Source organism: Alternaria rosae, assembly GCF_020736505.1.
Source record: "Alternaria rosae strain MPI-PUGE-AT-0040 chromosome Unknown BKA58scaffold_15, whole genome shotgun sequence".
NCBI classification, from domain to species: domain Eukaryota; kingdom Fungi; phylum Ascomycota; class Dothideomycetes; order Pleosporales; family Pleosporaceae; genus Alternaria; species Alternaria rosae.
Window position 1 is genome coordinate 107,776 of NW_025763584.1, and position 27,715 is coordinate 135,490.

At 51.7% G+C, this 27,715-nt stretch overlaps 13 protein-coding genes across 13 annotated transcripts; 8 read left to right on the plus strand and 5 right to left on the minus strand.

Moving 5' to 3' along the window:
- Positions 1–76: 76 nt before the first annotated feature.
- On the plus strand, positions 77–2,442 carry BKA58DRAFT_473947 (uncharacterized protein; the record flags this gene model as incomplete). The annotated part of the gene is made up of 2 exons (XM_046175327.1): positions 77–1,032; positions 1,369–2,442. The coding sequence occupies 2 exons, from the start codon at positions 77–79 to the stop codon at positions 1,955–1,957; spliced, it is 1,545 nt and encodes a 514-aa protein (XP_046019871.1). The 3' UTR covers positions 1,958–2,442.
- Positions 2,443–2,513: 71 nt separating this feature from the next.
- On the plus strand, positions 2,514–3,197 carry BKA58DRAFT_395345 (ubiquitin-conjugating enzyme/RWD-like protein). The gene has a single exon (XM_046171283.1). It carries the CDS (start codon positions 2,644–2,646, stop codon positions 3,121–3,123), a length of 480 nt encoding a protein of 159 aa, XP_046019872.1. The 5' UTR covers positions 2,514–2,643; the 3' UTR covers positions 3,124–3,197.
- A 267-nt stretch (positions 3,198–3,464) lies between these two features.
- Positions 3,465–3,875, plus strand: BKA58DRAFT_406707 (uncharacterized protein; the record flags this gene model as incomplete). The annotated part of the gene is made up of 1 exon (XM_046171976.1): positions 3,465–3,875. The coding sequence occupies one exon, from the start codon at positions 3,465–3,467 to the stop codon at positions 3,873–3,875; it is 411 nt and encodes a 136-aa protein (XP_046019873.1).
- Positions 3,876–5,472: 1,597 nt separating this feature from the next.
- Positions 5,473–5,856, plus strand: BKA58DRAFT_285389 (uncharacterized protein; the record flags this gene model as incomplete). The annotated part of the gene is made up of 1 exon (XM_046166846.1): positions 5,473–5,856. A coding segment is annotated over one exon (384 nt), but the record flags the coding sequence as incomplete, so codon positions are not given.
- Positions 5,857–7,823: 1,967 nt separating this feature from the next.
- BKA58DRAFT_450916 (uncharacterized protein) lies at positions 7,824–10,100 on the plus strand (the record flags this gene model as incomplete). The annotated part of the gene is made up of 3 exons (XM_046174366.1): positions 7,824–8,045; positions 8,845–9,313; positions 9,372–10,100. The coding sequence occupies 3 exons, from the start codon at positions 7,824–7,826 to the stop codon at positions 9,653–9,655; spliced, it is 975 nt and encodes a 324-aa protein (XP_046019875.1). The 3' UTR covers positions 9,656–10,100.
- Positions 10,101–10,936: 836 nt separating this feature from the next.
- BKA58DRAFT_450918 (nucleolar GTP-binding protein 2) lies at positions 10,937–13,229 on the minus strand (the record flags this gene model as incomplete). Its single annotated transcript, XM_046174367.1, has 2 exons — positions 10,937–12,975; positions 13,089–13,229. 2 exons carry the CDS (start codon positions 13,227–13,229, stop codon positions 11,095–11,097), a joined length of 2,022 nt encoding a protein of 673 aa, XP_046019876.1. The 3' UTR covers positions 10,937–11,094.
- Positions 13,230–13,459: 230 nt separating this feature from the next.
- On the plus strand, positions 13,460–15,019 carry BKA58DRAFT_415391 (low-temperature viability protein ltv1; the record flags this gene model as incomplete). Its single annotated transcript, XM_046172544.1, has 2 exons — positions 13,460–13,479; positions 13,534–15,019. The coding sequence occupies 2 exons, from the start codon at positions 13,460–13,462 to the stop codon at positions 15,017–15,019; spliced, it is 1,506 nt and encodes a 501-aa protein (XP_046019877.1).
- A 217-nt stretch (positions 15,020–15,236) lies between these two features.
- Positions 15,237–17,133, minus strand: BKA58DRAFT_73144 (histidine phosphatase superfamily). The gene is made up of 2 exons (XM_046175820.1): positions 16,306–17,133; positions 15,237–16,254 (listed from the first exon to the last, which is right to left on the minus strand). Exons 1-2 carry the CDS (start codon positions 16,913–16,915, stop codon positions 15,455–15,457), a joined length of 1,410 nt encoding a protein of 469 aa, XP_046019878.1. The 5' UTR covers positions 16,916–17,133; the 3' UTR covers positions 15,237–15,454.
- BKA58DRAFT_73137 (PIG-P-domain-containing protein) lies at positions 17,062–18,505 on the minus strand. Its single transcript, XM_046175818.1, has one exon. The coding sequence runs from the start codon at positions 18,453–18,455 to the stop codon at positions 17,352–17,354; it is 1,104 nt and encodes a 367-aa protein (XP_046019879.1). The 5' UTR covers positions 18,456–18,505; the 3' UTR covers positions 17,062–17,351.
- A 1-nt stretch (position 18,506) lies between these two features.
- Positions 18,507–19,146, minus strand: BKA58DRAFT_73142 (uncharacterized protein). The gene is made up of 2 exons (XM_046175819.1): positions 18,917–19,146; positions 18,507–18,865 (listed from the first exon to the last, which is right to left on the minus strand). The coding sequence occupies exons 1-2, from the start codon at positions 19,035–19,037 to the stop codon at positions 18,708–18,710; spliced, it is 279 nt and encodes a 92-aa protein (XP_046019880.1). The 5' UTR covers positions 19,038–19,146; the 3' UTR covers positions 18,507–18,707.
- Positions 19,147–19,730: 584 nt separating this feature from the next.
- Positions 19,731–23,233, plus strand: BKA58DRAFT_406713 (ankyrin repeat-containing domain protein; the record flags this gene model as incomplete). The annotated part of the gene is made up of 2 exons (XM_046171977.1): positions 19,731–19,759; positions 19,819–23,233. The coding sequence occupies 2 exons, from the start codon at positions 19,731–19,733 to the stop codon at positions 23,231–23,233; spliced, it is 3,444 nt and encodes a 1,147-aa protein (XP_046019881.1).
- Positions 23,234–23,600: 367 nt separating this feature from the next.
- On the minus strand, positions 23,601–25,857 carry BKA58DRAFT_395353 (acyl-CoA dehydrogenase/oxidase). The gene is made up of 3 exons (XM_046171284.1): positions 25,313–25,857; positions 24,803–25,264; positions 23,601–24,750 (listed from the first exon to the last, which is right to left on the minus strand). The coding sequence occupies exons 1-3, from the start codon at positions 25,442–25,444 to the stop codon at positions 23,911–23,913; spliced, it is 1,434 nt and encodes a 477-aa protein (XP_046019882.1). The 5' UTR covers positions 25,445–25,857; the 3' UTR covers positions 23,601–23,910.
- A 134-nt stretch (positions 25,858–25,991) lies between these two features.
- BKA58DRAFT_406715 (uncharacterized protein) lies at positions 25,992–27,197 on the plus strand (the record flags this gene model as incomplete). The annotated part of the gene is made up of 1 exon (XM_046171978.1): positions 25,992–27,197. One exon carries the CDS (start codon positions 25,992–25,994, stop codon positions 27,195–27,197), a length of 1,206 nt encoding a protein of 401 aa, XP_046019883.1.
- Between the last annotated feature and the right edge of the window lie 518 nt (positions 27,198–27,715).

The window sequence follows — 27,715 nt, forward strand, 5'->3', positions numbered from 1 at the left end:
ACATAAATACCTGTTCTTCTGCAATCCTCTTCATCAGCCATACTAACCACTCCATCACTAACGCTCAAAGACAGATATGGCGTCTCCGGAGTTCCCAAACCGCGAACCTTTTGACTTTGTGCAAATCTACGCGATCAGCGGAGGGGCTGGCAGGTCAACCCACACACCGCAACGACTAAATGAAATTCGCCACCAGTACTCTTCATCCCAAAACGGTTCAGCACATCTGACTGACTTGTTTGGCACCAAGACCTCTTTGACATTAGTCGCGCACGACGGCAGAGGGATCCTTACCTTCGAGCAGAATGGCACGACAGCAGAGCTCGAGCTCAGACCAGGAGACCTTCTACAGATCGATGCCCATACCACCATGGATCTTGCCTGCCAAGATCCTGTCGAGATGCCAGAGGGACGTGCGGATGTACCACATTTCCGCCCACTGCAGCTCCAGGCGATGAATGAGATGCAACGACACTGTCCATTCTTTTTCAACATCCACTGGAGTAGCGCGGTTCAAACCATTGACCTCGACAACGCGCTGAAGTTCATGCGCCCCCTCGTTGATTCATGGACTAACAGTTGGGTAGAGAGCGCCGTTCGCGTTGATCTTGTACAGGTCCTACACCAGAATGCGCACAACATCAAGCCAGTTACCGACGTCTTTTGCTTCGATCTGGGTCCTCTCTTTCCTGGACCAGGGTATGAGTCAGGGTTTGTCCAGCATCTCGCAGCCATGAATATTGCCCGAACGCTAGGTCAGATTCAGGGAAATGTCGTCCACCTCTTCATTCAAGATGTACGGTACACAGAGGCTTGCAAGATCCTTCTCAAAGAGATTGAGCCTCTCATCAACTTCGCCAACCCCCTCGTTGCGCAGGGCTTCAACCTTGTCAACGACCACTCATTCATCGTCTGTCTCGACTCGAAGTCTGTTATCCTTGAGCCGGCTATACAGATTACTGCACCGAACGGACCTGCAGGAATGCTGGTTCTTCCTGGCTTTGAGAACGTTGAAGAGAAATGGAATGGAAAGTGACATGAAGGACCTCTGCCTCCGCGGTACGCCCGAGGATCAGCGGTGGAGAGCGAGTACAGGGAGAAGTGCGAAGTGGTGAAGGTAGATGGAGGCAGGTGGTTCGGTGTTCCTGAGCATTCGGGGATCAACGCACCTTCATGGGCTGAGCTGATGTTCAGGAGGCAGTAGGCCGTTGCTTTGGATAAGGGATGCGAGGTTTGATCGGGATGTACAAATGATAACCTACAAATGCCTGTGCTCGCAGCTCGTCTATATTACTACCATACAAAACATGTAACTAGAACTCCTCAATCTTGCAACTATCCAGATCAATACTGACAAGGAAACGGCAGTGCGAATTCTCATCGTGCCCTTGCTTCTCGCCTCTGTTTACCTGATACATGTATATACTATGACAACATCGAGCTATCTTTCCTCAACGGTCTCACACCAATCCTCTCCTCGCTGGCACCTGGTACGCTCGCGGCGTATAGCGACATGCTTATGGACGCTGATATGGCCCTCCTCAAAGAGCCCACGTCTGCCAAGCCATATAATATCAAACTCGCCAACGGTCTTCGCAGCGACACACTCGTCGAATTTTACGACAATCTCGTGGAGGCCAACACCTTGGTATCCCACCTCAAGCACGACGAAGCCCTTCAGCATACGCTCATTGAAGTCTACCAAGTCATGGGCACAGCGCTGTTCTGGAATGACTTCATACCGCTTGAGACCCCGGATCTCGCCAAACTGACGAAGCAAGTCGAAGATGATGTTTTTGGCCGCCTGCTAATGAATGTACAGGGTGGGAAGCTCGAGGTTCTTCGCGAAAACAGATACAATCAACCAACGGCGAGGTACCGTCTGGGAACTGATGCCATGGGCCTTAGGAATTTTGCAGCTATGGCTGCAAAGTTTCTCGACCGAATGGAGACATAGGGTGCAGAGTCTCTTCTTCGGATGCGCGGCACGCTACAGAGATAGCGCCAGCGCCGCAAACTCTAAGAAAGACCTGCTACCCAGGCGGGAGGGTAAGAAGGCGCGAGAATGAGAAGAATGGATCGGTTTGTACGCCGCTAGTTGTATCGAGATGGAAACCATAGAGTAAGCGAAGGGCGCAGCTCTCGGGTTCGATGCAAGAGTGGATTTCGGCAAAATTCGACGCGCGACGAGGTTGGCGAGATTGAGGATGTGTGTTATTGAAATAGCGGGAACTCTAGCGCTTGGTCCGCAGAAGTACTAAAAGAGATTTCCAAAAATACCTCTCTAGATGGTCGACGGGGCTACGCATAATAAATGTAGTAGAGAAGCTGTGTGACAGTCTGCTAAGCGCATGCGCTCGCGCATATCGCTATAGAGAAACATGACTTGTAGAATTGCGATAAGAGTAAGCACATGTCAGTCCTATGAACATGCGTTCCAATAGTGCAAGATGTGAGGCGCGTCAATAGAAAGGGGCGGGAAGTCGCGTCGGACCAACGCGCACCACAGCAGTCACGCTATGACGTGTGCCAATCCAAGCGACTATCCTCAACATCTTCCTTCTTCAACTGCACGACAGAGTTTCGCATTATTTTCGTTGCTCTCCATATAAAAAGACATACGACTGATTGAACTTCACGATTATGACGCCAACCAAGAAACGCCTCGAAAAAGAATTCCACGGCCTGCGCAAAACCCCCGCGGACGGCTACCACGTCGAACTAAAATACGGCGAGATCTTCGAATGGATAGGCACCCTCCACGGTCTCGACAACTCCCCTTACGAAGGCGGCAACTTCAACTTCCACGTCCAATTCACCGAGGATTACCCGGAGAAGCCGCCCAAAGTCAACTTCACAACCAAGATCTACCATCCCAACGTTGACGGCAGAACAGGGGTTGTGAGTTGGAAGATGCTAGGCGAAGATTGGCATCACAACAACACGATGGAGAAGGTGTTGATGAGTTTGAGGACGCTGTTGGATCATCCGGAGTTGGAGAGCGCGGTGGAGGTCAAGATTGCTAATGAGTATGCGAACTCGAGAGGCGCGTTTGAGAAACATGCGAGAGAGTGGACGCAGAGATGTGCTAAGGAGGATTCTGTGTCGACTGGTTTCACGTAATGAAGAAGATCGCGACTCATCGCTTAAAATATAATAACAAAGAACTTTCTCGGCCCTCGCGTCACACCACGAGATTGATAGCTTCCGTTCGAGTATATACTAATGTAATCACAATGCAGGAGTGACGTACTGGTGAGTAACCGTACCACAGTGCTAAAACAGTGTACGCAGCTGTAGTTGTCCCACAGCAACAGAGTCCGAGTATTCAAAAGGCGGATGGACCTGACTCTCATAATCGTCCCACTGATTCACCTCTTCTCTTCACCCGTGGCAAAGGTAAATAGTCTGCGGAGTAATTACAAAACCGTATGACGCACCTACCCTGTCATACATTAACAACAATGGACAGCATTAGAAACGAGACGATCAACGACTTCTACGACACCCTCGTCGATCTCAACGCGAAGATACCGAATTTAGCCCGGGGCTCAAACGTGACTCTGATTGTAGCATGTATGGAAGCGGGTACGCCACCATTCTGGGATAACTTCACTCCTCTTTCCGTAAGCCAGCTCGCCACTTTGGCGAAGCAGCTGGAGGGTGAAGCGGCAGATGCCTTTGATACCAAGATGCAAGGAAATATGTGGGACCAGACTACGCAGGAGAAAGAGTACTGCAAGGCAGCAGCTATGGTTGGCCCCAACGCAGCGCCGAAGGGTTTGGAGAGGTTTGCGGAGAGGGCCAGGAAGATGGTGGAGGATGATACGATGGAGATGAATATGGAGAAGGGCATGTCGGGATTAATGGTGTGAGACGACAAGACGATGATGACATAGGTTGTAGACGAGGTGCTGAGCTGCCGATTCTGCGATGTAGCGTAGGATTATTATAGGAATAGAGGAAGGATATCTCCTCATTCTCCCGCTCAAAGTAGATTGTACAGTGACTCGCTTTTCTACGGCAGTGTCATGCACGTGTCTAGAACCTTCCTACTCTATCTAGCTAGCTTCTTGCACCATCACCAGGCTGGATGTAATGTGAGCAGAAAACAGAAAAACCTTCAAACAGGAGCTCGACGCATGATGCTGCGGATTTAACTTATAACAGATAAATGGTGAAGCTTCTGAATAAGACTGGCAGCGTTGATACGAAAGAAGAAATAAGGGAAGCAAATGAAAGCGTTATCGATGCCTGCTAGCGATGAAATGCAAGCAGAAGTAATCCGAATGTTTGTTCCTGTCAAATGGTAGCATAGGCAAAATGGCGCGTCTTTGAAACTACCGAGGCCGCGCTCGCTTCGTTTCAACCCTTTCCGTTCTCAAGATATCATGTTCATCTGTCAACACATCCTTGTGTTATTCCTACTGGTTGCTTTTCCGAAATCGCATATGCGCTGCGCAGTAGCCTGTTTCATGCTTCACCACAGGCCATAGAGCTCAGTAACAGTACAGACGGCATTCTTCCGACCACGCCACCTTGGCGAAGGATCACGTCCTGCCGAGATTTAGATTAAGGGAGGCGACCTCATTGCGGCGCTCGCATATCCCATCATTCTTCTCCAACCTCCTCTCTGGACACGTCCATTCTGTCCGAACACCACTGGCCAGACGCTGCAAGATCGGGATGTGTCAACCAGTCACTCCCGGCGAGCAAGCCTTCGAGTCAGGCCAGGGAGTATCGCAAACCTACCACGATGCAGCTGATGCGAGCAGAAGCTCTGCTGATACATCGCCTCTGCAAAAGATACACAAAGAAGATGATGCTAGTCTGAGGACAGAAGCTTTAGACCGTCTGAAATGAAATGTCCTGGCCTCACCATCGACAGTCGAAGTCGTCGACCTCAACAAAGCCGGCGAGCTCTGCTGGAAGCCGTTATCAACAGACCATAAGCATCCTCTTGCCGAAGAACCAGTAACCTCACCATCAACTTCCCACATTCATATCGAGCTAGCCCAGATTTATTATTGGGAATGCTTGGGCATGATAGATAAGAGCCCACCACCTCTACTCATTCATAATCCAGACGGACGAGCTATCACTGTTGAGCAATTTGTTAGTGAAGTTTCAGCGTACACGCAAGGGCTGCGAGGGATGATATACGAAACTGAGGATTTGAGCTTTGGGGATTCGAGCTTGGAGGAGAGGGAGAGACTCTGTCTTTATTATCTTGACGCTGGTGCATTGAAGAGCCTGGATGGTGGAGGGATGGAGGAAGTATTTCCTCTTCATTTCATATCTAACTCTCCGAGTTCGGCGTCTAACGAAGCGAGCGTGGTGCATGGTATCAGGGAACATTGGGTGTGGACAGAACGGAAGTTCAAAGAATATCTGTCACGTACGCCTGCGACAAGCTACATCGCGCCAAGGTCGATAGATTTCGCCAAGGCAAGTAGGAACTTCCGCCTCATTCCTCAAGAGGTACCTCATGAGGAGACGAGCCTGCTGTGCAAGAAAGCTCTAGACCGCCTACGATGGGACCTGCTCGCCCCACCGTCTACCGTTCAGGTCATCGATGTCAACGAAGAGGGCGAGCCGATCTGGCGGTCAATACTGGTGGACCCAAAGCACCCTCTAGCTGATGAAGCTGTTACCGAAGTACCGCGTTCTCGAATGCGTATCGTATTTGGCATGCTCGAAGGTTGGGAGTGTTGGGAGAGGTACGAGGACAACCCACCCCCAGCGCCTCTACTCATCGAGAATATCGATGGCAAAACCATCACTATCGAGCAATTCATCGTCAAGGTGTCCGAATACGCCCAAAGTTTGCGGGAGACGATATTCGAATGCAAGGGTCGTGCTTGGTCGCGGTACGAGAGGGCGTGTCTTTGGTTCGATGCAGTATCCGGACCGAAACGCAGGGATGCCGAAGATCCAGATGTCTTGTTCTACGTCGACTTCACGTCCAATTCTTGGTCTTCAAGCAATGATATCGAAGCGGATTTGGTTCGGAAGGAGAAGAGATTTATCGAAAATCGGTCAAAGTAGAGCGGACGCGACGCCCCATACTTGGCACGAACGGCTACAAAGTAGCGGAAGTGGCTCTGGCGATTGTTTCTCTTCCGACGGATGGTGTGGAAGTTCTACGAGCCATTGTTCTACGGGGTGTCAGGTTATGTTCCGCATTCTATCCGGTTGACCGACATGGCGAACAGTTACTCTCGAAGCGGAATGATCCGAAGGGCGCTTATGATGTTGTGCTATTGGAATGTCAAGGTGGATGTACTGGGAGAGTTGGGTTCGGCCAGATCCAGATCGGCGATTGGAAGACACTGGGGCCGGAGCGAAGACAAGTCTTCCCACGTCAGACAGTCGGTATGCGTTATCAAAGCACTAGGTAGGCGTTGGGAAAGCTTGAGCAATAGGCGGTATGAACAAATGAGGTCGACTGCGATACTAACCGCAAAGATGGACTTACCGGAAACATGCCCAGCTGGGCGGCGCTTACAGTCCTTTCCTTAACGACACGCACAGCGAATAGTCGTCGGAAGACAACATCCGTTTGGTGGCGTCCAGTGAGCGAGCGCGGAACTTTGCTTGTTTTAAACGGAGAATATAGTGCGCCTTTGACTTTGACTCCGCACGTGTTGAAGTCCCGAAATAGTGAATCTTGTCAGAGGAGTATGGGAAACTGCGGCCCCACGACTTTCCAATGTCTGATCGACACCCAAAGATAGCCGAGTATCGATCAGCCGGTTGTCGCAGTCGTACAGGGGTAGAGACTAATCTAGAAGGAGCACATCTACATGCGATGGCTCTGGTAGACGATGCCAACTATTGTAATTCTAATTGCGATGCTCGTCAATAGCTCCAAAGAGATGTTCCAAGCGCAATAGCAGGTAGTCTCAGAGCTTCACAAAATTCATCTGACACCTGTCACAACATGCGCTTGTACTAGATGACTTTTGCTTCTTCCAGGCGATCGGGAAGGCGATCGGGAAGGCGATCGGGAAAGCGGTCGGGATGCTGTCGGTGAGGCTGGTCGACGAGGCTGTCGTTTCGCAGAATCCTTCCGAGCCACTCGAGAAACCTCAAAGGTTGCTTCTTTCAGGCGGTCGAGCAGGCTGATGCTACCAAGGTACGTGGTGTGTGAAGGCGATTCCTCATCGAGTTTAGCATAGAAGCTGAACCGCATGCGGACAGCGGCAACAACGGCTGCACCCCACCATGACGCCTACCCCCACCACACCATCCCAGGGTAGATCCGCTGCTTGCAGCAGCGACTAACACGGATAGCTTCAGAATGCAGCAGATTGACCGCTCTCTGGTTACGGATTATCACCATATCCGTTGTAGTTCTTTCCCTGATGAGGCTAGAGAGGCCAGTGCACCCTTAGGAGAATCAGGTACCGGATGTCCGAAACATCGAAGCACGGTTCGCTACAGTGTTTCGTACCCGGCTTACTACCCCAACGCTTCTGAAACTATGCAAAAGACAAACTGGTGTCGTGAAAGCTTGCGCTTGGCCCTCAGCATGCTCTCAGCAACTGTCGGTCTGACATTCTTGCACGTTCCATTGGACGATCTCCTGTATCGTCACCGGATTGTATGAGACCAGCGCGAAAAAGAGCAAAGAAGAGCTCAGAACGGAAGAGGCACGATGTTCAGCACGCCGAAGATGTGTATATAAGACCTGGCATCCTTCGACATCAAGTGAATCATCAGCTCATCACAACAATCACTACAACAAGCAACTTACCTTTCACAACACCACTCACTCTTACAACTTCAAATCGTCTTTCGATCCCAACACCAACTTCAAAATGCAGTTCTTCATCACCATCCTCTCCCTGGCTGTCGCCGTCTCCGCTGTGCCCCAAGGCAACGGCAACGGCAACGTTATCTGCAAGGGCGGAAACGAGAAGGCAGTGTGCTGCAGCAGCGAGGGATTGCTCGGCGCCGCACAGTGCATCACTCTCCCCATCAGCGTCCAGCAGGCCGGCTGCGATGGTAGCATCCGATGCTGCGACACCGATGCCGAGGAGGTAAATAATCCCCTTTTTCGCTTGGCTCTATGAAATCATACTAATCTGCGATACCAATAGGGCACTCTCGTCAACCTCCAGGCCCTCAACTGCGCCAGCGTCGCCTAAGCGATCCGGTTACACATCTTGGAGCGTGGAACAACTTCGCAGGAAACGGGGATGGGAGCTAGGGGAAGACATGTCACCAATTTGCAAGATACGCTGTTCGCAGAGGCTTCTCTGGATTTCTACTTCGATCATTCTGGGTCTTCCGATGATTTTTTCTCTTTCTTTGGAGGATCGCTTTATGACGTGGTTTCTCAACTCTCGGGCGTTCAGTTATAGACATGGTAAACATGGGCTAGTAGTTTGGGTGTTTAGTAGAAAATGCGATTCATGATCAAACCAATACCTGTCCCAGCTCAAAATCGCTTGATGCCTCATTCGGAAGTATACACAGCTATGATGCATGGTCAGTGGACATCCAATTACCCTTGAGAACTGAGGAGATATCCATCCCAAGATCAACGATGAGTCAGTCCAACAGAAGTCCTTTATGAAGCAGTTTTTGCACCAAAGAATGATGGCAAGGATGCCAGCGTGCAAGGTTACACAAACCACGCACCTCACTGTTGCGGCGCGGTAGGCGCTGATTTATCACTCAAGTGACATTCGCTGCTGTACATATACAATCACCCGCCGAAATATCACACAATAGTCAAAGGTCAATGTATGTGCAGAAAAGACATTTGAGGAGCGTTTTGGTAAAGAAATACGGCCACTCACTCAGGAGGTAAGGCTGCGGTACTACCTGGACAAGCATCATCGCAGTCGGAGTAACAATGACAGAAGCCCCGCGATTCCAACAAACCTCCAAACCTGCACTAGCAAGCCGTTACAACTCGTCAACATAGACGAGGGGTTTGCATCCGGCTCGGATATTTCGCGCCTTTTCTTGACCCGCAACCGGCAGCTAAGAGGCTCACTCAGAGACGTGCGCGCGATCGAATCGATTCGCGGAACTCCCATTCTTCCTGGTACTATCGATGCTGCTGTTGCTCACCTCATAATCGCTATTCGTGGTGCCAAACTGCAAGCTGAAGATGCGTTAGGAACAGCGATCGCAGCGCTCAAGAACCTGAACATTACGACGCTCATGAAAGGCGCAATGGAATGGATAAAGCTGTGCCGTTGGGAGACTGCCGCACTTGTTGTTCCCGTGGTTCTTATGGCATGTACATCTGCCTTCCTGGGGCTTGTTGGGTTTACAGCTGGTGGCGTTGCGCCAGGTATGGCATCTTTGGCAGTTACCATGTATTCGTGTCACTACGACTGACATTTGGTCAGGGAGTCTTGCAGCGTGGATCCAAGCGAGTATTGGAAACGTCGCGGCTGGTTCTGTGTTTGCGACTCTGACTAGCGCAGCAATGGCGGGAGATGGTACACCCATTGTCCTGCGAGGTGTCTGGGGTGTTAGTAGTGTTAGTAGTGTTTTGTGTTGGGTTTCTGCGGCTTGGAAGAAGTGGACGAAAGACTCGGGCGACGCAGATCATACTGAGCAAGGAAAGAGCCATACTAAAGGTGAAGGCATAGAGACGGCGCGTCGTAACTGCGACAGACTACTTGATTAACAACACAACCTTGGAAGCATTTGAGCTCACTTCTGAAATACTAGTTCTAGAATCAGGGCGCCATCTTGGCTCGAGCAAATACCCGTCAATATGATGAGAATGTACCCTAACTACCCAGGTACCGCCGCTCTTCATCCCCATGCTCAGCCTCGTCATCTCAGCCTTGTTGTCTTACCTACTCATCTCCGCTAGAGATTGCAGTACAATATGCAATGTGCGAAGAAATCCGTCTGCAGCGCGGAATTCCGTACCAGGATTTTCGAACCCATGTAGAAGTACCTAGGTATTAGTGATCCAATAGCGACAGGGGATGAACATGCTCTTCCGCGCTAGCGATTGCAGTACACTCAGTTTTCAGCGTACACTCTGTCAGACTATGCTATTGGTACAAGCCCTGTCATCTTTCATGCACACAGCCCCCTTGTGTGTGCATGGCCATTGATCGTTCACGCTAGAGATTGCAGTGCAAAGTTGTTCAGGCAGCAGTCTCAGCTCGAAAAGCAACCCGATCTTCCGGTGACGAGCCGCTCGCTATTGGTCACATATCTATACCATACCCCATTCATGCGGCCCGATGTGGACATCTTGAGACTGTTGGTCTGCGCTAAAGATTGCAGTGCTACGGTGAAGGTGCACCCGATATTTGTTCCTGATTATCTACGCGATGAGTCATCCAACATACCTGTGAATAGCTACATAAGTCTACTCGCCTGCGCTACAGATTACAATGCGAAACCCAATCGTTCGTCATGGGTTTGTTACGGCGAAGGCTACTTTTCAGCCTTGCACTTCGGCCCACTCGTCTGCGCTGGAGATTGCGGTACAATAGCTCACTCCTCTTATTCAAGGAACAGCCAAGAAGGCGAATCCACATCCGCAAGAAGATAGCACTTGGTATCGTAACATGTCCAAAAGCTGTGAAAGGATTGCGAGTTTGACCCTGCTATAGACAGCACACATTCACTCCCTAGGTCCCCTAGGCCCTTTCCCAATCTGGCAGTTTCCCTTCAAACCATCGATTACAGCACTTTCCAAAAAATTACAATGCGTCACTTTAATCCCACGTGTTCTGGCGACTTTTGTACCGAGTCTTGGAGAAAACGCGACATCAGTCCCGATTAGGCAAGTTTTGGCATGAGGTGTGGATTACGGCCAATGACTTGGTGGACCTTCGTGAAGTTGCGCCCTAGTCAGCCAGTGCTTGCCTTCCCGCCGTATGCACCACACCAAGATCGCAGGCAATGTCCAACACCCTGAATGAGAAGGATATCCTATAAATCGCGCGGAACATGAGCATTGATAGACTTGCGATAACATGACTTTTATATTCTATGCATTGAATCCCCGGTATATCATCCCAAGAAACAGATCCAAACGCCGATCATGCATTCATAACCTCCCATTCCTTTCCTTTTGCCCTTTCCTATTCTCATCAACATCTAATCCACATACTCGGATCGCACCTTCTTCGCCCTCCTCTTGTTAGCCTTGAAGTGCTTCTTGCTGTTCATCTTCATATCCGCCGGGTCGACATCTGCCTCAAGCGCGGCAACCATCTTAGCTTTCCTACCGCTGAGCTCCTTGCCTTGTTCACTGTACTTGTAGTGGAAGGGCTGGTTGACCCTGCCCATACCTTGTCCGGGGCCGAAGAAGCGCTTGTCCATGCGCTGTGTCTTCTCACCTTGGACGGGAACGCCGCCGTCGAGCTCGTCGTCCATTAGCGACATGCCGTCGTCTAGCGCGCCGGCGAGAGAGGTGTTGCCGGGGAGAGAGGCAAGAGGGTGGTGTCGGCGCTTGGCGGGAAGATGGTTGACGTCGTAGAGTTCGCGGTTAAAGTGCTTGGGGTCTAGCGGTGGGTCGGTGGGTGGAGGGTGGCAGAAGAGAATCTTGCCCTTGACGTAGTCTTTGAGAATGTATCGCGCGGCTCGGGACTCATCTGGTTGACCCAGACCCTGTGTGGAGAAACCTCGGGCGATGGCATAGGCACGTAGAATTTCCTCGGATGTCAGAATACCAGTTCCGCCTTCTTCCATCGGCCGTGGGTGGATCTTCATTCCGTATAGCGCCTCCAGGAAGGGTTGTGGGATGCGACGTGCGACGAGGCCTGCGGGACCAGTGTACTCGCGAAGTTGGTCGATTGGCAGTACACCAGCACATACAAGCTCGGCTTTGGTTGTGGCAAAGTTGGGGAACACTAGACCAGGACAATCGCAGAGCATGACCTTGTCGCTGAGATGGATGGTCTGGAAGTGCTTAGTCTTTCCGGGTGTTGCAGAGACCGACACCTTCTTTGCACCAATCAACGCGTTGATCGTGGACGATTTTCCGACGTTAGGGTAACCGACAAGACCAATCGACGTCTTTCGCGGCTCGCCGTTGGGTCCAGTATCGACATCAGGTGAATGTTGGAGGAAGAGGGCTTCAAGGTCCTCTGTTGTCAGTATCCGCGTGCGCTCGTCGCCATCGGCCTCTGCTTGGCTCGCGCCCGGTACGTCGACTGTCTCTTCATCCACCCACTTTTCCTTCTCTTCCTGCTTGTCTTGCAGGTCGATCTTCTTGGCTTCCTTTGCGAGCTTGTCGTCTTCTTCCTCGAAGTCTTCGCCTTCGTCGGTCACAAGCTCATCGGAGTCACCGGCATCGTCCGAATCGTCGCTCTCCTCAAGTTCAGCACGAGCCTCGTTCATTTCCTTGGCGAGTTCAGCCGAGAAGAACTTGTAATTGATGCCCGCTTCGGTAAAGTAGTCGGCCCACGCTTTTCGTTGCTCCAGCGTCATCATGTCTGCCTTGTTGACCAGCAACAGGTTGTTCTTTTTCGGGTCCACCTCTTTGACGTAGTCCTCCAAATCCTCTGATCGGAACATGAGCGGGTTACGGGCGTCCACAATCTGCACGACCAGATCCGACCGTTCAATGACACGCCACAACTGCCTCCAGACTTCGAGATTGCGCTCAAAAGGTGTGAGGAGAAGGTCGTTGTTCTCTTGCAGCTCAGCCAAGCCTCTTCGCCACTGTAGCAACGACGCCCTCTCCTTCTCGTCCAACTCTTGCGGTGTAGTGTCTTTGTCCCAGTGAGGTCGCCTCGGTACAGTCAGTCGGTTCCTGTTCTCCTTGTGTTTCTTGGTGACGTTGCGCTCCTCAAGCGGCGAGAGGAGGTATGGGTTCTTCTGGTCCTTGTGGATAATCTTGACGTTGTTCATCTTCTCGGCGGTGAAGTCGGTTCCGGCCAACTCCGCAGTAGAGAGGAAGTCATCGAGGGCGCCTTGTTCGGTGACGGAGCGCATCTTCATGTACGACGCCTCCTTCTTCTCGTTGGTGATGTACTGGGGGATGTTAGTATGAATTTGGTCGCGTGCTCTACCGGATGCCACTCATTGCGCGATATTCCTACGCGTGCGCGGACACCCAGAGCAAAGTTATAATATGGATAACACACCTTCTCGCCATTCTGACCGGTTCGCTCGATACCCGCGTTGAAGTTGCCCTTCCGCAGGTTGTCGCCCTTTCCCTTGCTGAACCTGTCGTTCATCAAGCTGTTGCCCAGCCCGACACTCTTTTTGGATTTCGCGAGCACCATATTTGCGGTTGAAAGTGGTGTATCGTGTGGTTGTGGTGTTTTTGGCCCAAATAGAGGGGTGCGTGGAAAGAGAAAGTTGCGACGGAAGTTGCCCCACCACGTCATTCACCAGTCGACTCGCCTAAATTATTTTTCTGAGACCCTTTTGTAAGCGCCTTCCCCAGACTTCCACGACAGCACACTCGCCACCGCCATACGACTTGTCCTCGACTCTCACATAAGCCGCCAAGATGCCTCGCCGAAAGTTCATGTGAGTCGAGAAATTGAGATGCGCGTTTGAAGTACCCCGCTAACCCCGCGACAGCGATAAGAAGAACGCGACCAACTTCCGTCTCGTCCACCGCGCCCAGAATGACCCCCGAATCCACGACGAAGATGCCCCACAGATGGTCTTTGCCGAGAGGGCTGCACCCAACCAACGCGAAACCGACGAACCCGCAGGAAGTTCGCGTGCGTCGCAATACTCAGCCGCGACGGGACGCAGCAAGATCAAGTCGAGACGCGAACTAGAGAGCGAATATGGCGCCCAAGTACGGAAGAACGAGGGTGAAGCCGCCAACTACGGCATCTACTACGACGACACCGAGTACGACTACATGCAGCACATGCGCGACCTGGGCTCTGGCAGCGGCGACTCATACTTCATCGAGCCCAAGGCGGAGAAGAAGGGAAAGCAGAAGATGGACTTGGCAGACATGCTGCGCGATGCATCGCTGAACGACAACAGAAGCCAGGCCGATCTCAGCGTGAGCAGCAACATCAGTAGCGCGAGCGAACTATTCGGAGAAGACATGGCACCCTCGGAATTTGTGCGCAAGACGACCTACCAAGACCAGCAGGACGTGCCCGACGCTCTCAAGGGTTTCCAACCAGACATGGACCCACGCCTACGCGAAGTGCTCGAAGCGCTCGAAGACGAAGCCTACGTCGACGACTCTGACGACATCTTCAACGAACTCGCCCAAGACGGCTTCGAAGTCGACCAACGAGAATGGGACAGCGCCGACCTCTTCGACGACGAGACCGACGATAGAGACCCCATGGACCGCTTCCTCTCTGAAGAAGACCCAGGTTGGGAAACCGACGACACAATCAAAGCCTCATCCCCCAAGCTGCGCGCTCAGAAACCTTCAACAGACCCTACAGACCCATCCTCCCTCCCCGCTCCAGACGAAGCGCCCGCCCCCGCCGACGCAGCAGACATGGCGTACCTAGACGAATTCAAAAAGTTCAAACAAGACGTCAAAGCCGCGAAACCCACGACCGGCAACCCCAGAAACGGTGCTGCCGCGGCAGACAACCAATCCTTCATAACTGGTGCTTCAGCCCTCACAGCGGGCGGCCGCCGCAAGAAGCGCAAAGGCGCCAAAACATCTACATCGGGGTACTCCATGTCCTCCTCCGCGCTCCACCGCACAGAAGGCCTCACACTCCTCGACCAGCGCTTTGACAAAATCGAAGAAGAGTACGCTGACGACGATGGTTTTCCCGAAGATGACTACGGCTACGACGACTCTGCTTCCATGGTCAGTGGTATGTCAAAGATGTCAGGCATGAGCAAAATGAGTGGGATGAGTGGGTGGTCGAGTAGTGAGGCGCCGCCACTTCGGGGTGATTTCGACAGTATCATGGATGATTTCCTGGGGAGCCATCATACGGCGGGTAAGAGTGGAAGGAGGGTCAAGAAGGGCAAGCAGCAGAGTGGCATGGAGCAGTTGGATGAGGTTAGGAAGGGGCTGGGGGCGCCCAAGGTTAAGCCGCAGGATAGGTTTAGTGTGCTGAAGGTTTGAGAGCAAAGTCAGTGAAGGGCTGTTTTCTTCTACGGCATGGACATTATGACTGGAATGACCTGATGCATTTGTCGGCGTTTGGGCGGGTGGGTAAAAGGGATCTGCTCGGGTTAAAGGCTAGGTTATGTTATACCCGTACCAAGTACATAGTGGAATAAAGATCTAGACGAAAGATATATTTGTGAAATCACTTTGGGTCTTTTCAGATAACAAGTAGAGAAGTTGCCTACGCAGTACCACAACTCCATTCATCATATAAGAAGACTTAGACCAAAAGGTTGACAACATACCGTCTCGATCATGTTTATTCATTGATATCATACCAATCGTGATAATTCTTCAGATACTCTTCCTTCGTCATCTTCATGTCCAGAACCTTGGATGCCGTTCCGATACACCGAATAGCCATCCACCGCCATCTCATCCAAGCAGTATCTAAGCCTTGGGCTCAACACTACTCGTCGCAACACCCCTCTGCAGCGCCTTCTTGCTAACAAGCCTAAACCCACCAACTAGCATAAGCGCCGCGAGCGATCCCAAGACCACAGCCAGCGTGACAAAAGCACCAATAACACCACCAATTGCAGGCGAGATATCACTGCTACCGTTTCCACTCTGCTGCGCAGTAGTAGCACCATTGTCCTTGACAAACGCAGCGCAAGACCCAGCAGTGTTACCACACTTAGTGCACCACTGCTCCGTAGTCGTAATAGCAAAGTCATTCAGCTTATCCTGGAACGTGTTCCACGAGACAGCGTTCTCGCTGCCGCCGAAGAGAGGGAAGACGGTGGGTTCACTAGTGTTGCTAGCGGTGCCGTTGTGGAACAGGAAGCGAACTTGCAGGTCGTCTCCGTTGGGGAAACCAGAGTCAACATCTGCGTTGGTAAAGAGTTCGAAGACCATGGAGCTAGCGTAGTCGACAACGCCGGTGAAGTCGTCGCTGACCTTTTGCAGGTCGGCGAGACCGAAGAAGGACATGAAGGTTGCGTAGGCGCCGAATTGGATGCCAAATTTCTTGGAGCCGGAGGTGGAAATGATGTTGTTCATGTATTCAAGGATTTCTCCGGCGAGTTGCATCCCGGCGACTGCGCGCATGTTGTCGCTGGCGTTGTAGGCGAGACCCCACTCGTGGGCGTCGGCGAGAGTACGGAGTTGGGTGAGGGTGGTGTTGGTAAGGGCGTCAGAGTTGGGAATGCTGGAGTTGTGGATCTCGGCTACGTGGATGGTATCGTAGACTATATGCAGGCATTAGTCGTGAACGTAGAGGCGAATTAAAGTATACATACCGACGTAAGCGTTCTTGAAGGACACCTGCTCATCGCTAACTACGCCGTTCATCGAAGGAACAATAGAGGAGTAAAAGTCCTTGGAGCTGGACGCCAGGTTCTTGTACGACTCACTGTCGAAGTATGAGTTTGAGCTGGTCTTTGCGTTCTGGCAGCTCGATGCGTCCTGTAGCCAGCCATTGTCCTCGGAGCCAGAGCCAGTCTCAATGGTGTTGACTGGGATGAGCTGGTAGCCATCCATTGGCGCTTGTACATTCTGGCCATTGGCAAGAGTCTGAACTGTCTGGACAGGGGGGTACAGTCCCTGGAGGAAACCCATGGCTGAGTTCTGGAGGACATTGTCGACGGGTGCTTGGACCTGGAGCTGGGACAACTTGACTTCATCTTCATTGATGCCGTGAATCTTGGAGTCACCGGACAGGTAGCGTGAGCGGTAGTACTGGCCGGATGTATAGACCTGTCCATAACCAAGAGCAGTCAGATTGGTAGGAGCAAGAGCCTTTGGTGTGCGGTCGCCATGGCGGTGGAAGATGTAGGCTCCAAGAACGGTCTCAGCTGCCTCGGCACCGGCGAGCATAGAGAGAGCGGAAAGCGCGACGACAGACTTCATGATGGGCAATTGAACGCTTATCAACGAAGGAAGCTGTCCACGAAAACGAGTGAAGCAATTGAACCTTGGGAAAAGCGGCGAGTCTCACGAGCAGAGGTGGGATGGAGAAAGAGTAGAAGCGGACGTCAGGAAGGACTTATACCAGCTATCTCGCTGCATGCCCCGCTGAGTAAGTAAACCAAGCTCGGGATTAAGCTACAGCAGCTAGATAGCAGGAGCCATCCGCCCAATCCGAAGAACAAACAGCCCATAATGTAGCGGGGCGCTTGCCTGAGAAGCATGGTTCTTTCCGAATCTCGCAGTTCGGGAGGGGCAGGTGTAAGTGGGGGTTAGAGCGACCCACTGCCCGCGACAAGCTTTTTCCGCGCACAAGGTATCTTTGGCCGCGAATGACAGTCGCGCTGAATAAGTAGTAGTCAGAATGACGATACGTTAATCATCTGTCGCTGCCGTAGAGTATCTCGCAGACGCCGCCAATTGGCACATCCATCACGGCATCTGTCCCCGTGCTCCAGAAGCCTTTCCAGTCCACTTCATCTTGTGCGCTAAATTGATATGCCGAGAAAGAGTTTCGTCGGCTGGGAGGTGCACTGGCTCTAGTGCCTTTTTCCTTATCCTTGTCGTGTAGCTTGTCGGTGACTAGCACGGGTTCGCGTACTATCTTCCCAGTCAGCCGATCAACAACGGCTATCTGTGCGCATTCATCGACGAGGTTCTCGCAGCTGCTCAGCCGTAGGGTGAGGTAGCGCGTGTTGTAGCTTGCAAGGGCAACGTAGATGTAGATGACTAGCACGACCAGCCAGCATGGCACCGCGAGTGCCCACCACCGGTTTGGGTAGTAGTGAATGCCCATCTGATGCAGCATCGGGGCTGGTACATAGGCCCAGAGGATGTACATGAGGAAGGCAGCCGAGCTGCCTAGGTACAGTGCAAAGCCATAGTACTCGTATGTAGGCACTTTCGGCGAGGCCCGGGGTACCGTCGGCGCATGCCGTGCCGAGCTCGCGAGGTTCGTGGGTGTGCTTGTGCCTGTGGTATGCGACCCAGCTCTAGTATACCCTTCTACATCCGATGAATCTGGTGTTGTAGGCCTCGAGGTTGGGCGGCTGAACGCGGGGCGAAGTAGGGATGTCAAGGATGGAGACGGCGGTAGCGGTGTCGGAGGCCTGTTGTAGAAGGGCGGGAACAGCGCAGTCGCAGTATGTCGCGGGAGGTGACTATACGATTTGGAGCTCTGTAGTGGTCGAGACGTGGGCGCTGGCTCCTCTTCGTCTTCTTCATCTTCGCTAACTACGTCCTCCACCATGAAAGGGTCCTCGTCTTCATCTTGGTTATCCTCTACGGACGCCGCCTCGGAGAGCGCGCTATTCGAAATTGGCGATAGAGGAGTTGCTCCTGGACGAGTCGCCGAGCGTGGAGGGGATGCTACTGTGCTGTCATCGCGACTCTGCCCATCGAATGACGTCAAGGTAGGCAGATTAGGTGTGGATTTCGAGTAGAACCCAGAAGGAAGTGACTCCCCTCTACTGTGGGGTGGCATGTCGTTGAGGTGTGGTCTGGCGCAAAGTGAACCTCATGCATTGATCGCGTGCTTGAGCCTCTCAATTACGCGTTCGCGCTAGCGGAGCCATTCCGCACCTGCCCAGGTGTGCAGCTATCAGTCCCGTGCAACCAAACCATCGCATATCCGCAGTCCAACGTCAACCACGCAGATGGCTCAAAAAACCCGAACGACGATTTCTCTGAAGGGTCCGCACTGATTGAAATTAAAGAGGTGCGACATTTGCTCCTCTCAAAACGCCCCCATCGCCTGATAAGACCCACGATCCGCAATTTGCACCTCCCTCTGGACGAGAATCAGTGCCATGAGCGCAGATTCTCTGCGCACCGGCCCATAGTGGAAAGGCTGCAAGCGAGGCAATACAAACGGCGCCTCAACGTCTGTTTGTGCTGTCTTTGTCAGCATTGCTGCTATCGCGGCTTCCTCGACCAGTCACTTACATCGCTGCTTCGCGCGCGGTCTTTTCTGACGGAGCAAACATGTAGCCATCAGGATGATCATTGGTATGCATGTTGCGAGAAGAGCGAGAACAGAGATCGTATTATCTTTCGACCAACTCATCGTCCAATGTGCAGGACTCTGAGCGCGTCAAAGTCCTTGCATGTCCATCATATACGCCGTGAAAGCAGATTTCTGCCGCTGTTTCCAGATTCGAATTTGATGAACACAGCTGGTGTTTAGTGTTTCCGCCTCGCATCGCGATCAGATCAAGCTAGACGTGGTGGAATCCGAATTGAACGAGGCTGAGCGTATCGAAATCTGAACTGGAATAGACTGCACATGCCGAAATCTGGATTGAGCAGGCGTAGTAGTTACAGTTTCAACGAATCAGCCACAGGTGCGAGCTTCAAACCAGATTTTGCTGTACGCATTGCATACATCGGTAAGTACTGCAGACGCCATTGGTTCAGCATACATGCACGAGATGGCTGAATTCAGATTTCGCCAACGGGACTGACAGGCGTCATTCACGTGATGTCGTCTCTCACGCAACGGGCAAGTGCCCCGCGTTCAGCCTGATCTTCAAACATCATTCTTCTTCCCACCCTCATACCTACACTCCTTTCGGTGCTTCTGCGCGCGTCGGCACCTTATGGTGTTTAACATTTTACTTCACTGAATGTAATGATGCCGGAGAGCAGATACTCACCACGCATCCCAGAGCGGATATGGCAGCTGCACAAATCCACCATTCTGCGCCTATATCTCTCTGAAAATAGGCCCCTGACAGCTTCAGGTGGGGTCAAAGACATAATGTACTCCCACTACGGTTTCTCCGCAACGTGAGTGCATGACCAAAACTTTCGTCACAGTTCACGTAGAAATATTGACCTGCCGGCAGCAAAGCACAGTATGAGACGAGGCTCAAGAAATGGGGCTCCTACAAATACGCATCTGCACATGATCGACAATACCAAGCATCAATGCTTAACAACTGCGAAGAGGATGGTCTGAACACGGAGAGAAACATCAAAGCGCCTAACAGCAACTTTCGCAATATTGCGATAAGAACCTCCTCTCCATATCGCACTGATATGCAGTCCGCTCTGATCAGTCCCCGAGCGCTCGGTGTTGTCCAGTCGACCTCAGGCAGCCTATGGAACGATATCTCATCTGTCTCGATGACTAATGTCTCGTTTCCATCTCCCATGTTTCATTGCGATGCTGGATCGTTGCTCTCCCAGAATTATACATCGTCTCACGATGCAACTTCGGGCGTATATGGTATATGCGACCCCGCCTGGAGCGTCCTGGATAGCTTTCCACCTTGTGCGACGGACCTGCTTGGCAAACCTCTTGTATCGGACTTCGCATCGTCAATGATACCCGTTATCTCGCATTTATTTCCAAGAGCTATGTCATCCGCTCATCTGGTTCTTTTCGGTGACAGTACTGCAATCGAGTCTGCGATCCTCAGCATGTCTCATCCGAGCGCGCTACCTCTTGTTCGCGAACAAAGCATCGATCATCAAATCATTTACATGATCGTACATCATCTGATCAACCACGACGATGTTGTGCGTACACTCGAAAAACCCAAGACAAAGTTCGACCAGATTCTCAAGTCGGGAATAACATACTGCTTCTCGCTCGGACCAGATTTTCTCAGCAGTATCATTAAATCCACCCCATCACCATACGACCTGGCCTTAATACAAAGCGTGTTCCGTGCGGCACTATTCCTAGGGGATGGACCGATTCTAAACGTCATCCTGAGCATCAACCCAGGGAGTCTCATGGATCGATCTGTGTTACTTGGAGACATTCATTATTATCCCGTGGAGTACACGAGTCACTTTGGGTACATCCATGCGACAGAAGTTCTCCTTGATCAAGGCGCTGACCCTAATTACGAAAGAGACGTCTTTTCCCTGAGTAATATCGGGATGATGCCGTGGCCCCAAAATCGGACTGGCGAAGCAAGAGTTCAGATCATGCGGCTACTGATTCATCATGGTTTAAATATCGAACCCAACTCAGCAGTGCAGCAGATGGAACATTGCGGCATAGATGAACTGAAAGTATTAGTCACATATTGCCTGACCAAGAGCTTTGAGACTTTCTTTGATCACCAGGCTTTACCAATAATCCTACTCCGACAGGACTGGGACGACTCGCTCTCTGACACATTGACGGCTATCATAGAACGAGCGTCCCCTGATGGTCCTAGCCATCAGAGACTTTGGAACTCGGTGTTGTCAGAATCACTATCTGTTGCAGTACTACGCAGCCATGCAGCCTCAATCGATGTTCTGCTCGCAAAGGGGGCAGAACCAAATGTCAACTGTTTGGTTAGTGCTGTACTGAGTAACAATTTGAGGATCTTTGAAGATTTTTTGGATCTTGGTCTGGACCCCAACGCCCGGAAGTCGAACCCATTTCCCAAGGCGCAGCACAATTATTACCGGCTATATTCGGAACATAATAGGCAAGACCAGATACGTACTGCGCTGGGCGAATCAATCAAACACCGGTCCAGAGGAGCGTTTGAAATACTCCAAGCGCGAGGGTTTATGTCCAAGTTAGCTCATCAACCGGCAGCCTTTGTCTCAGCCTTTATAGCAGCGTGTGAAATCGGGGACAACAGGCTTGTCAAGCAGCTCCTGCAACTGCAAAGCTTCCCAAGGAGGCTTGAAAGAATAGAGGAAGCTCTAGAAGCTGCCGTGAGAGAAGATCAGCATCACCTCATTGAAGAGCTCTTATCTCTGGGAATCAGGCCCTCGTTAGACTGCTTGCATATAGCAGTTCAGAACAGGCGACTAGAACCTGTTAAGCTGTTGACAAGTTGTATGAACATCTTCGATATCTTAAGAGAAAATGAAGGGCACTGGAAAAAATGGGAATTCTCTCCCGGCGAAGGCAGATGGGCTTACGACAATGCTATACTCTTTGAAGCCCTGAGTTGGGGTGATCAAACAGCCATCGACTGTGTACTTCGAAGTGGGCACCCTGTCAATGTATTCATTCAGGCTGCGTATAAGTGGTTCCATCATTGGGGGTTAGACTTGCAACCGCCTGGAGACACTGAAAATTGGAACATAACCCCTCTGAGCGCTGCTATCTTGAAACGGAAACCAGCAGCAGTGAGGGCGTTGTCAGCATGCGGTGCACAAATTGCGCCACCTCATAAGTTCAACTCACGGTTCACATCGCACCAGTCCAACCCCATTGCGCTACGAACATCAACTTATCGGGGCGATGGGTGGACTCTGACCCCGCTTGCTGCTGCCGCATTTATGGATGATTTCCCTTTGATGGAAGAGTTCCTGCGCATAGGGGCAGATCCCTTCGACAACAGTGCCCTTTTCGTAAGCACCATGCGCGACTTCGAAGACGCCGTCACATTGCTACTCTCCGCTTTCAAGACACGGTACCCAGATGGAGCACACTCTTTTGGCTCAGACGCGCTCTATCAAACCATAAGACGCAAGAACATGCGGTTGTTCAGGCTTCTCGCCATAAATACCGACATTACAGGGCCCGTTGAAGTGGACTATAGAACCGGACTGCCTCTCCATCAACGTCCTCCGTCAGGATCTTTTTTCACGAGTCCATTTGGTGAAGCATTACGTCTCTGTTGCGGGAGCGATGATAGCGGCGCATCGCTTGACATTATTCTGCCTCTAATCAAAGACCACAACGCCGTTATACACCGCGACCGCGAACTTGGTAACATGACTGGTCTACTTTACGCCATCTCCTTCAACTCCTTGAAGATAGTTCAAAAGCTGCATCAGGCCGGCGCAAACATATATTTACCCGCTGAATGGACGATCCCTCGAACACCACTACAGGCAGCAGCACAAGCCGAAAGTAGGGATATCATGGGATATCTCCTGAGCCATGGTGTCAGTCCAAACGAGCCTCCAGCAGTCCGAGCGGGAGCAACAGCTCTCCAGCTGGCGGCAATCACAGGTAGTATAGGCACTGCGACGATCTTGCTGGATGCAGGCGCCGATATCAACGCGCCACCAGCTTTTTGTGACGGCAGAACCGCGTTCGAAGGCGCCACGGAACATGGCCGTGTTGAGATGATGATCTTTCTCGTTGGTGAAGGCGCCGATCTACTTGCAAATGGCAATGAACAATATCGCCGCGCTGTTGCGTTTGCAGAAGACAACCGGCAATATGCTGCAAAGGGTCTTGCAGATAAGCTATTTGCAAGAGCTCTAACGAGCCAACAAGCGGGCTTCATTGGCATGGGTGAGCCGTGGGCTGCACCTGATATGCCAGACTTTGGCACCTTATTCTCATAAACAGGAGGTTTTTCACTGGGATAATTTCTTCTATATTTACGTGTAGCTTTTGTTTTGTATGGTACAACATCAGACAAGTTAGTACGTCGTCGACAATCCTCCTCGCGGGCGTTTCGGAGCACTTTCTTCAGTCAACCCGACAGCATGATCTCCTTATGCTAAGTAGTAATCTCGACATATACCTTGCCGTTGACCCTCGCTGTGCACGTATCTTCTCGATCCTAGAGTTCAATAGCTATACCCCGACAACCCCCAGCAATCCTTTCTAGAAAGGCCCCCGGCAACACCCCAGAACAGCATTTGGTAAGGATCATCATCACCGACGTTTAGCAACAGCCCCAAAGAACCCCCGTGAGCATTATCAACAAACCAGCGCAATAACCGCAAGTAATCTCGACCAGCAGCCCTGACTAATCCCATATCTCATATCCATCACTCCCAAAACGACAAAGTGTGAGCTCCTTGCATCATGCCTGCAGCAACATACCGTTCACAGGACTAACGTACATGAATTTTTTTTTTAACCACAGAGCTCGAATCCTCATAACGGACAACGGACCAATCATTCAACATTCAACATTCAACACGTGCATCACAGGCAATATGCACAACACCCAGCAGATTTGCGTGCAAACTCATCATTGCTACGACACTGTCTGAACAACCAAGACGATCATCTACAGCTTACTAGCCTCCCCACTCGTCCTGTTAAGGTACAAAGGATCCCTAGGCTCAATCCCGTACTGTCTGCACAGCTCCTCGCCCTTCTTCTGCTGCGCCTCGATCCTAGCCTTGTGCGCAAGACCCCTCTTATTCTCATTCTTACCCAGCTGCAACAGATGAACCTCATCCGGGCCATCCACGATCCTCATCGTGCGGCCGCTCGACCACATCTGCGCGAGCGGCGTATCTTGACTCACACCCGCACCGCCGTAGGCCTGCATGGCCCAGTCGATAACCTTGAGGTTGACTTCAGGGACAAGCACCTTGACTTCGGCGATCTCCTTAAGCGCGCCCTTGGCGTTTGTTTCGTCGATCTTGATGGCAGCGTTGAGGACGGAAAGGCGAGCGGCGTCGATTTCGATACGAGAGCGCGCGACGCGCTCGAGCATGATGCCGTGTTTGTTGAGGAGCTCGCCGAACGGCTTCTTGCGCTCGTCGTTGATGCGGGCGAGGAACCATTCTAGTGCTTTCTCGGCGGACCCGATGCTGCGCATGGCGTGGTGGATACGTCCAGGTCCGAGACGGCCTTGGATAATTTCGAAACCGCGGCCTTCGCCGAGCACCATGTTGCTGGCGGGGACGCGGACGTTCTCGAAGGTCACGTGGCCGTGGCCGTGGGGTGCGTCGTCGAAACCCATGACTGACAGCATGCGGTGGACGGTTACACCGGGGGTGGTGTTGGGGACGAGGATGACGGATTGTTGCTTGTACTTGTCTGAGTTGTTGGGGTCGGTCTTTCCGAGAACGATGAAGATCTTGCAGCGAGGGTCGCCAATGCCGGATGACCACCATTTCTGGGGGTTGTTAGTGACGTGATATATGAGGGAGGGACGAAGGTTGACTAACCTGACCGTTCAGAACGTAGTGGTCACCATCCTTCTTGATAGTCATCTCAATGTTGGTAGCATCACTCGACGCAACCTGAGGTTCCGTCATCAAGAACGCAGAGCGAATCTCGCCCCTCAGCAGCGGGTCCAGCCACTGCCTCTTCTGTGCCTCGGTACCGTATTTGGCAATGACCTCCATGTTGCCAGTATCGGGAGCAGCACAGTTGACAGCCTCCGACGCTGTCCGGCTCTTGCCCAGGTACTCAGCCATGAGGCCGTACTCCAGGTTGCTGAAGCCAGCACCCTCCTTGAAGTGTGCCTTGGGCAGGAACATGTTCCATAGTCCAAGCTCTTGTGCCCTCTTCTTCAGGTCTTCGATGATGGATGGATGTGACGAGAAGCGCTCTTGGACGGTCTGGCCAATCTGGCGTACGTATACGGCGTCGGCTGGGATGCATTCCTCTTCGACGAACTTCTCTACCTTCGAACATGTTAGCATCTAGTTGTTCAGAGCTTGCCGGCTACCTACAAGGTCGAGGGTCTTCGCCGCCCTCTCGCTGACAAAAGGCCGCGCGATGACGGGAATGCGCTGTGAGGCGGAGACATGGCCGTCTTTGCTGTTGGTAAGCAGATCGTAGGCGCGGTCGTACGGTACAGACATGATTGCGTGCTGTGGAGAGAGAATGAGGTAGGAGGAAGGGTTCAGGGAGGAAATCCGGGGTAGTTTAACAAAAGATGCGGAGACGAGTCGTCCATGGCTACTGCTTCGGTCATTGATGTTGGGAGCTAAGAGTTGCCGAGGTACGGGATGCAGCACCTCCGCTTTGGACCTCGTAACTTGGCCGTCTCACACCACGCAGACGTGATGCCTAGGTGCTTTGCCGATGGCAAACGTATCTTAACAAAGGGTATCTTTGGCCGAGGCATTGATGGAAGTCGTGTCGCTGTAGATGCTGCAATTGTACTTGGCGATAGCTGCAATGGACGCGACGCCACCGTTACGCGTGGCGCACAGTCCAACCTACCCAACAGGCTATGAAGTCGCATGTAGACATCAACGTAGCTATTGAACCCATACAGATAAGCCATATGCTCATACAATTCGCACCAGAGAAGACATTGAATCCGCAATCATCATAAGATCATGTGTCGACTAGTTGACTCACCGTCCTTCAACAGCTATAAGCCCACTAGTCGAACATCTAGACATGAATCTGCCCAACTACCAAAATCTCCAATCCATGATTACAACAATGACACAGCAGCCAACTCTCCCCCGCGAGCTCATCGACAACATAATAACCACCCTCATCTCCCTCCACTCTCACGACCCAGCCTACCAATGGACGCACCTACGCCACATAACCCGGCACCACAAAGCCCACCTCGAGCAACATTTCCTCACCCACTGGGTCCCCAAACTATCATTCCAAATCCCACACTACCATAGCTCATGTCCATACGTGGAATTCACAGCCCCCGCCCAACCTCGCACCCTCCAGAAAGATGACTCAAGGAACGACGGTGCAGATATCGTGGTATTTACTGAGAGTCACGGTCTTCGTCTCTCCGACGTGCCTAACTGCTGGTACGAAGAAGCTACAGGAAACAACGAGCGACACCCCTGGGAGCAAATCGATTCCAACGTCGTCGTGTACTTCGGGGAGGGCACGTTGAATAAAGGCTACTCAAAAGGGGGTGTGAGGAACGATGTTGTCATACCCAATTTATCCATCAACACAGATTCCTGGCCGTGGGAATTTTCTTTCGGGTGGAAAGAACTCTTCACCCGGCTCTTCACCGAGGAAATGGTGACGCGGACTTTTCGGGATAAGCTGCTTGAGTGGTTTGTACCTACCTTGGGGGCAGATGTAGGATCGGAGATAAAGGAAGCAGCCGTGCATAATTATTTGCGTAATCACTTTTACTGGCAGAGGAGGGCTGTGCTGGCTGCTTACCGGAAGTATAAATACCCTCTTTTGTGGGAAGAAGGACACTGTCGGAATCATTACCGCGAACATGTCGATGGTCGATGCTATAAAGCGTATACTCCCAAACGCGCCTTTGATTTCTCACCGTTTGTGTATCAAGGAGGGGAGAAGCTTGATTTCAATTTTTACGACAATTTCTATATCTTTGAGGACGAGGAGAGTATGGTATTCCAAATCCCGGGTTGGGAGACGTGGGATGTGGGCGATATAGGGCGGCTGCGTGTCTACGAAGAGATGGTTGAAGGACGGCAGTTTCCGGATGAATGGTTTGGATACCCTGATGGTAGGTTGGGGGACTACTGGGAGCTTTATTATGAGGATCTACTTCAGGATATGGAGGGAAGACGGACGGTCAGTGATGAGGTGCTTGAGGGGCGTTTGAGAGCCGAGAAGCTGGATCCAGAGACGTTCTGGCTTTCGTAAGCAGATAATGAATGGTTTCTATAACAGTAGTGAAGGTGTTCCAGGAGTTCTTTGCAGTTCTTCCAACGCTGTCTTATCTGTGTCACGATGTACTATGGTCGAGGTTCAAGTGAATGCTGACATTCCCTCGACAATTCTCAGAAGATCACGACTTGAAGTGTAACCTGACCCAATGAATTTTGATAGTTAGTAGTGACTAGTCGTTGACCGGAAGAGAAACGTAAGCGAGTCGATTCTGATTCTAGCTTGCAGTTTCGAGACGTAGCTGAAGTCGGAGATACGTTGTATAAATCTCATGGCAACGTAGCGGTGGCATGTGAAAGGTGCAACCTCGTACAGCTTGTGATGAGGATGGACCAGTAACAGTTACAAACCGCAAGGCCATAACATCGCTCCATCCTCGTTGCTGGGCTCCAGTTCCGGAAGGGTTGCTTCACGTAGACCGGATTGATCGGGTATGTTGTAGGAATCGAGCAGGACATCTTGTGTAATTGCTCCTAACCAAGAGACTAGATTGT

Bases quoted from the DNA above. Each gene is read 5' to 3' on its own strand.
- BKA58DRAFT_73142 (XM_046175819.1), bottom strand. From the start codon at position 19,037: ATGAGTTGGTCGAAAGATAATACGATCTCTGTTCTCGCTCTTCTCGCA. The intron at 18,866-18,916 runs GTAAGTGACTGG...TGACAAAGACAG, and splicing joins ACCGCGCGCGAAGCAGCGAT to CACAAACAGACGTTGAGGCG.
- BKA58DRAFT_73137 (XM_046175818.1), bottom strand. From the start codon at position 18,455: ATGCCACCCCACAGTAGAGGGGAGTCACTTCCTTCTGGGTTCTACTCG.
- BKA58DRAFT_73144 (XM_046175820.1), bottom strand. From the start codon at position 16,915: ATGAAGTCTGTCGTCGCGCTTTCCGCTCTCTCTATGCTCGCCGGTGCC. The intron at 16,255-16,305 runs GTATGTATACTT...GCCTGCATATAG, and splicing joins CTTCAAGAACGCTTACGTCG to TCTACGATACCATCCACGTA.
- BKA58DRAFT_395353 (XM_046171284.1), bottom strand. From the start codon at position 25,444: ATGTCTGTACCGTACGACCGCGCCTACGATCTGCTTACCAACAGCAAA. The intron at 25,265-25,312 runs GTAGGTAGCCGG...ACATGTTCGAAG, and splicing joins CGGCGAAGACCCTCGACCTT to GTAGAGAAGTTCGTCGAAGA. The intron at 24,751-24,802 runs GTTAGTCAACCT...AACAACCCCCAG, and splicing joins ACTACGTTCTGAACGGTCAG to AAATGGTGGTCATCCGGCAT.
- BKA58DRAFT_395345 (XM_046171283.1), top strand. From the start codon at position 2,644: ATGACGCCAACCAAGAAACGCCTCGAAAAAGAATTCCACGGCCTGCGC.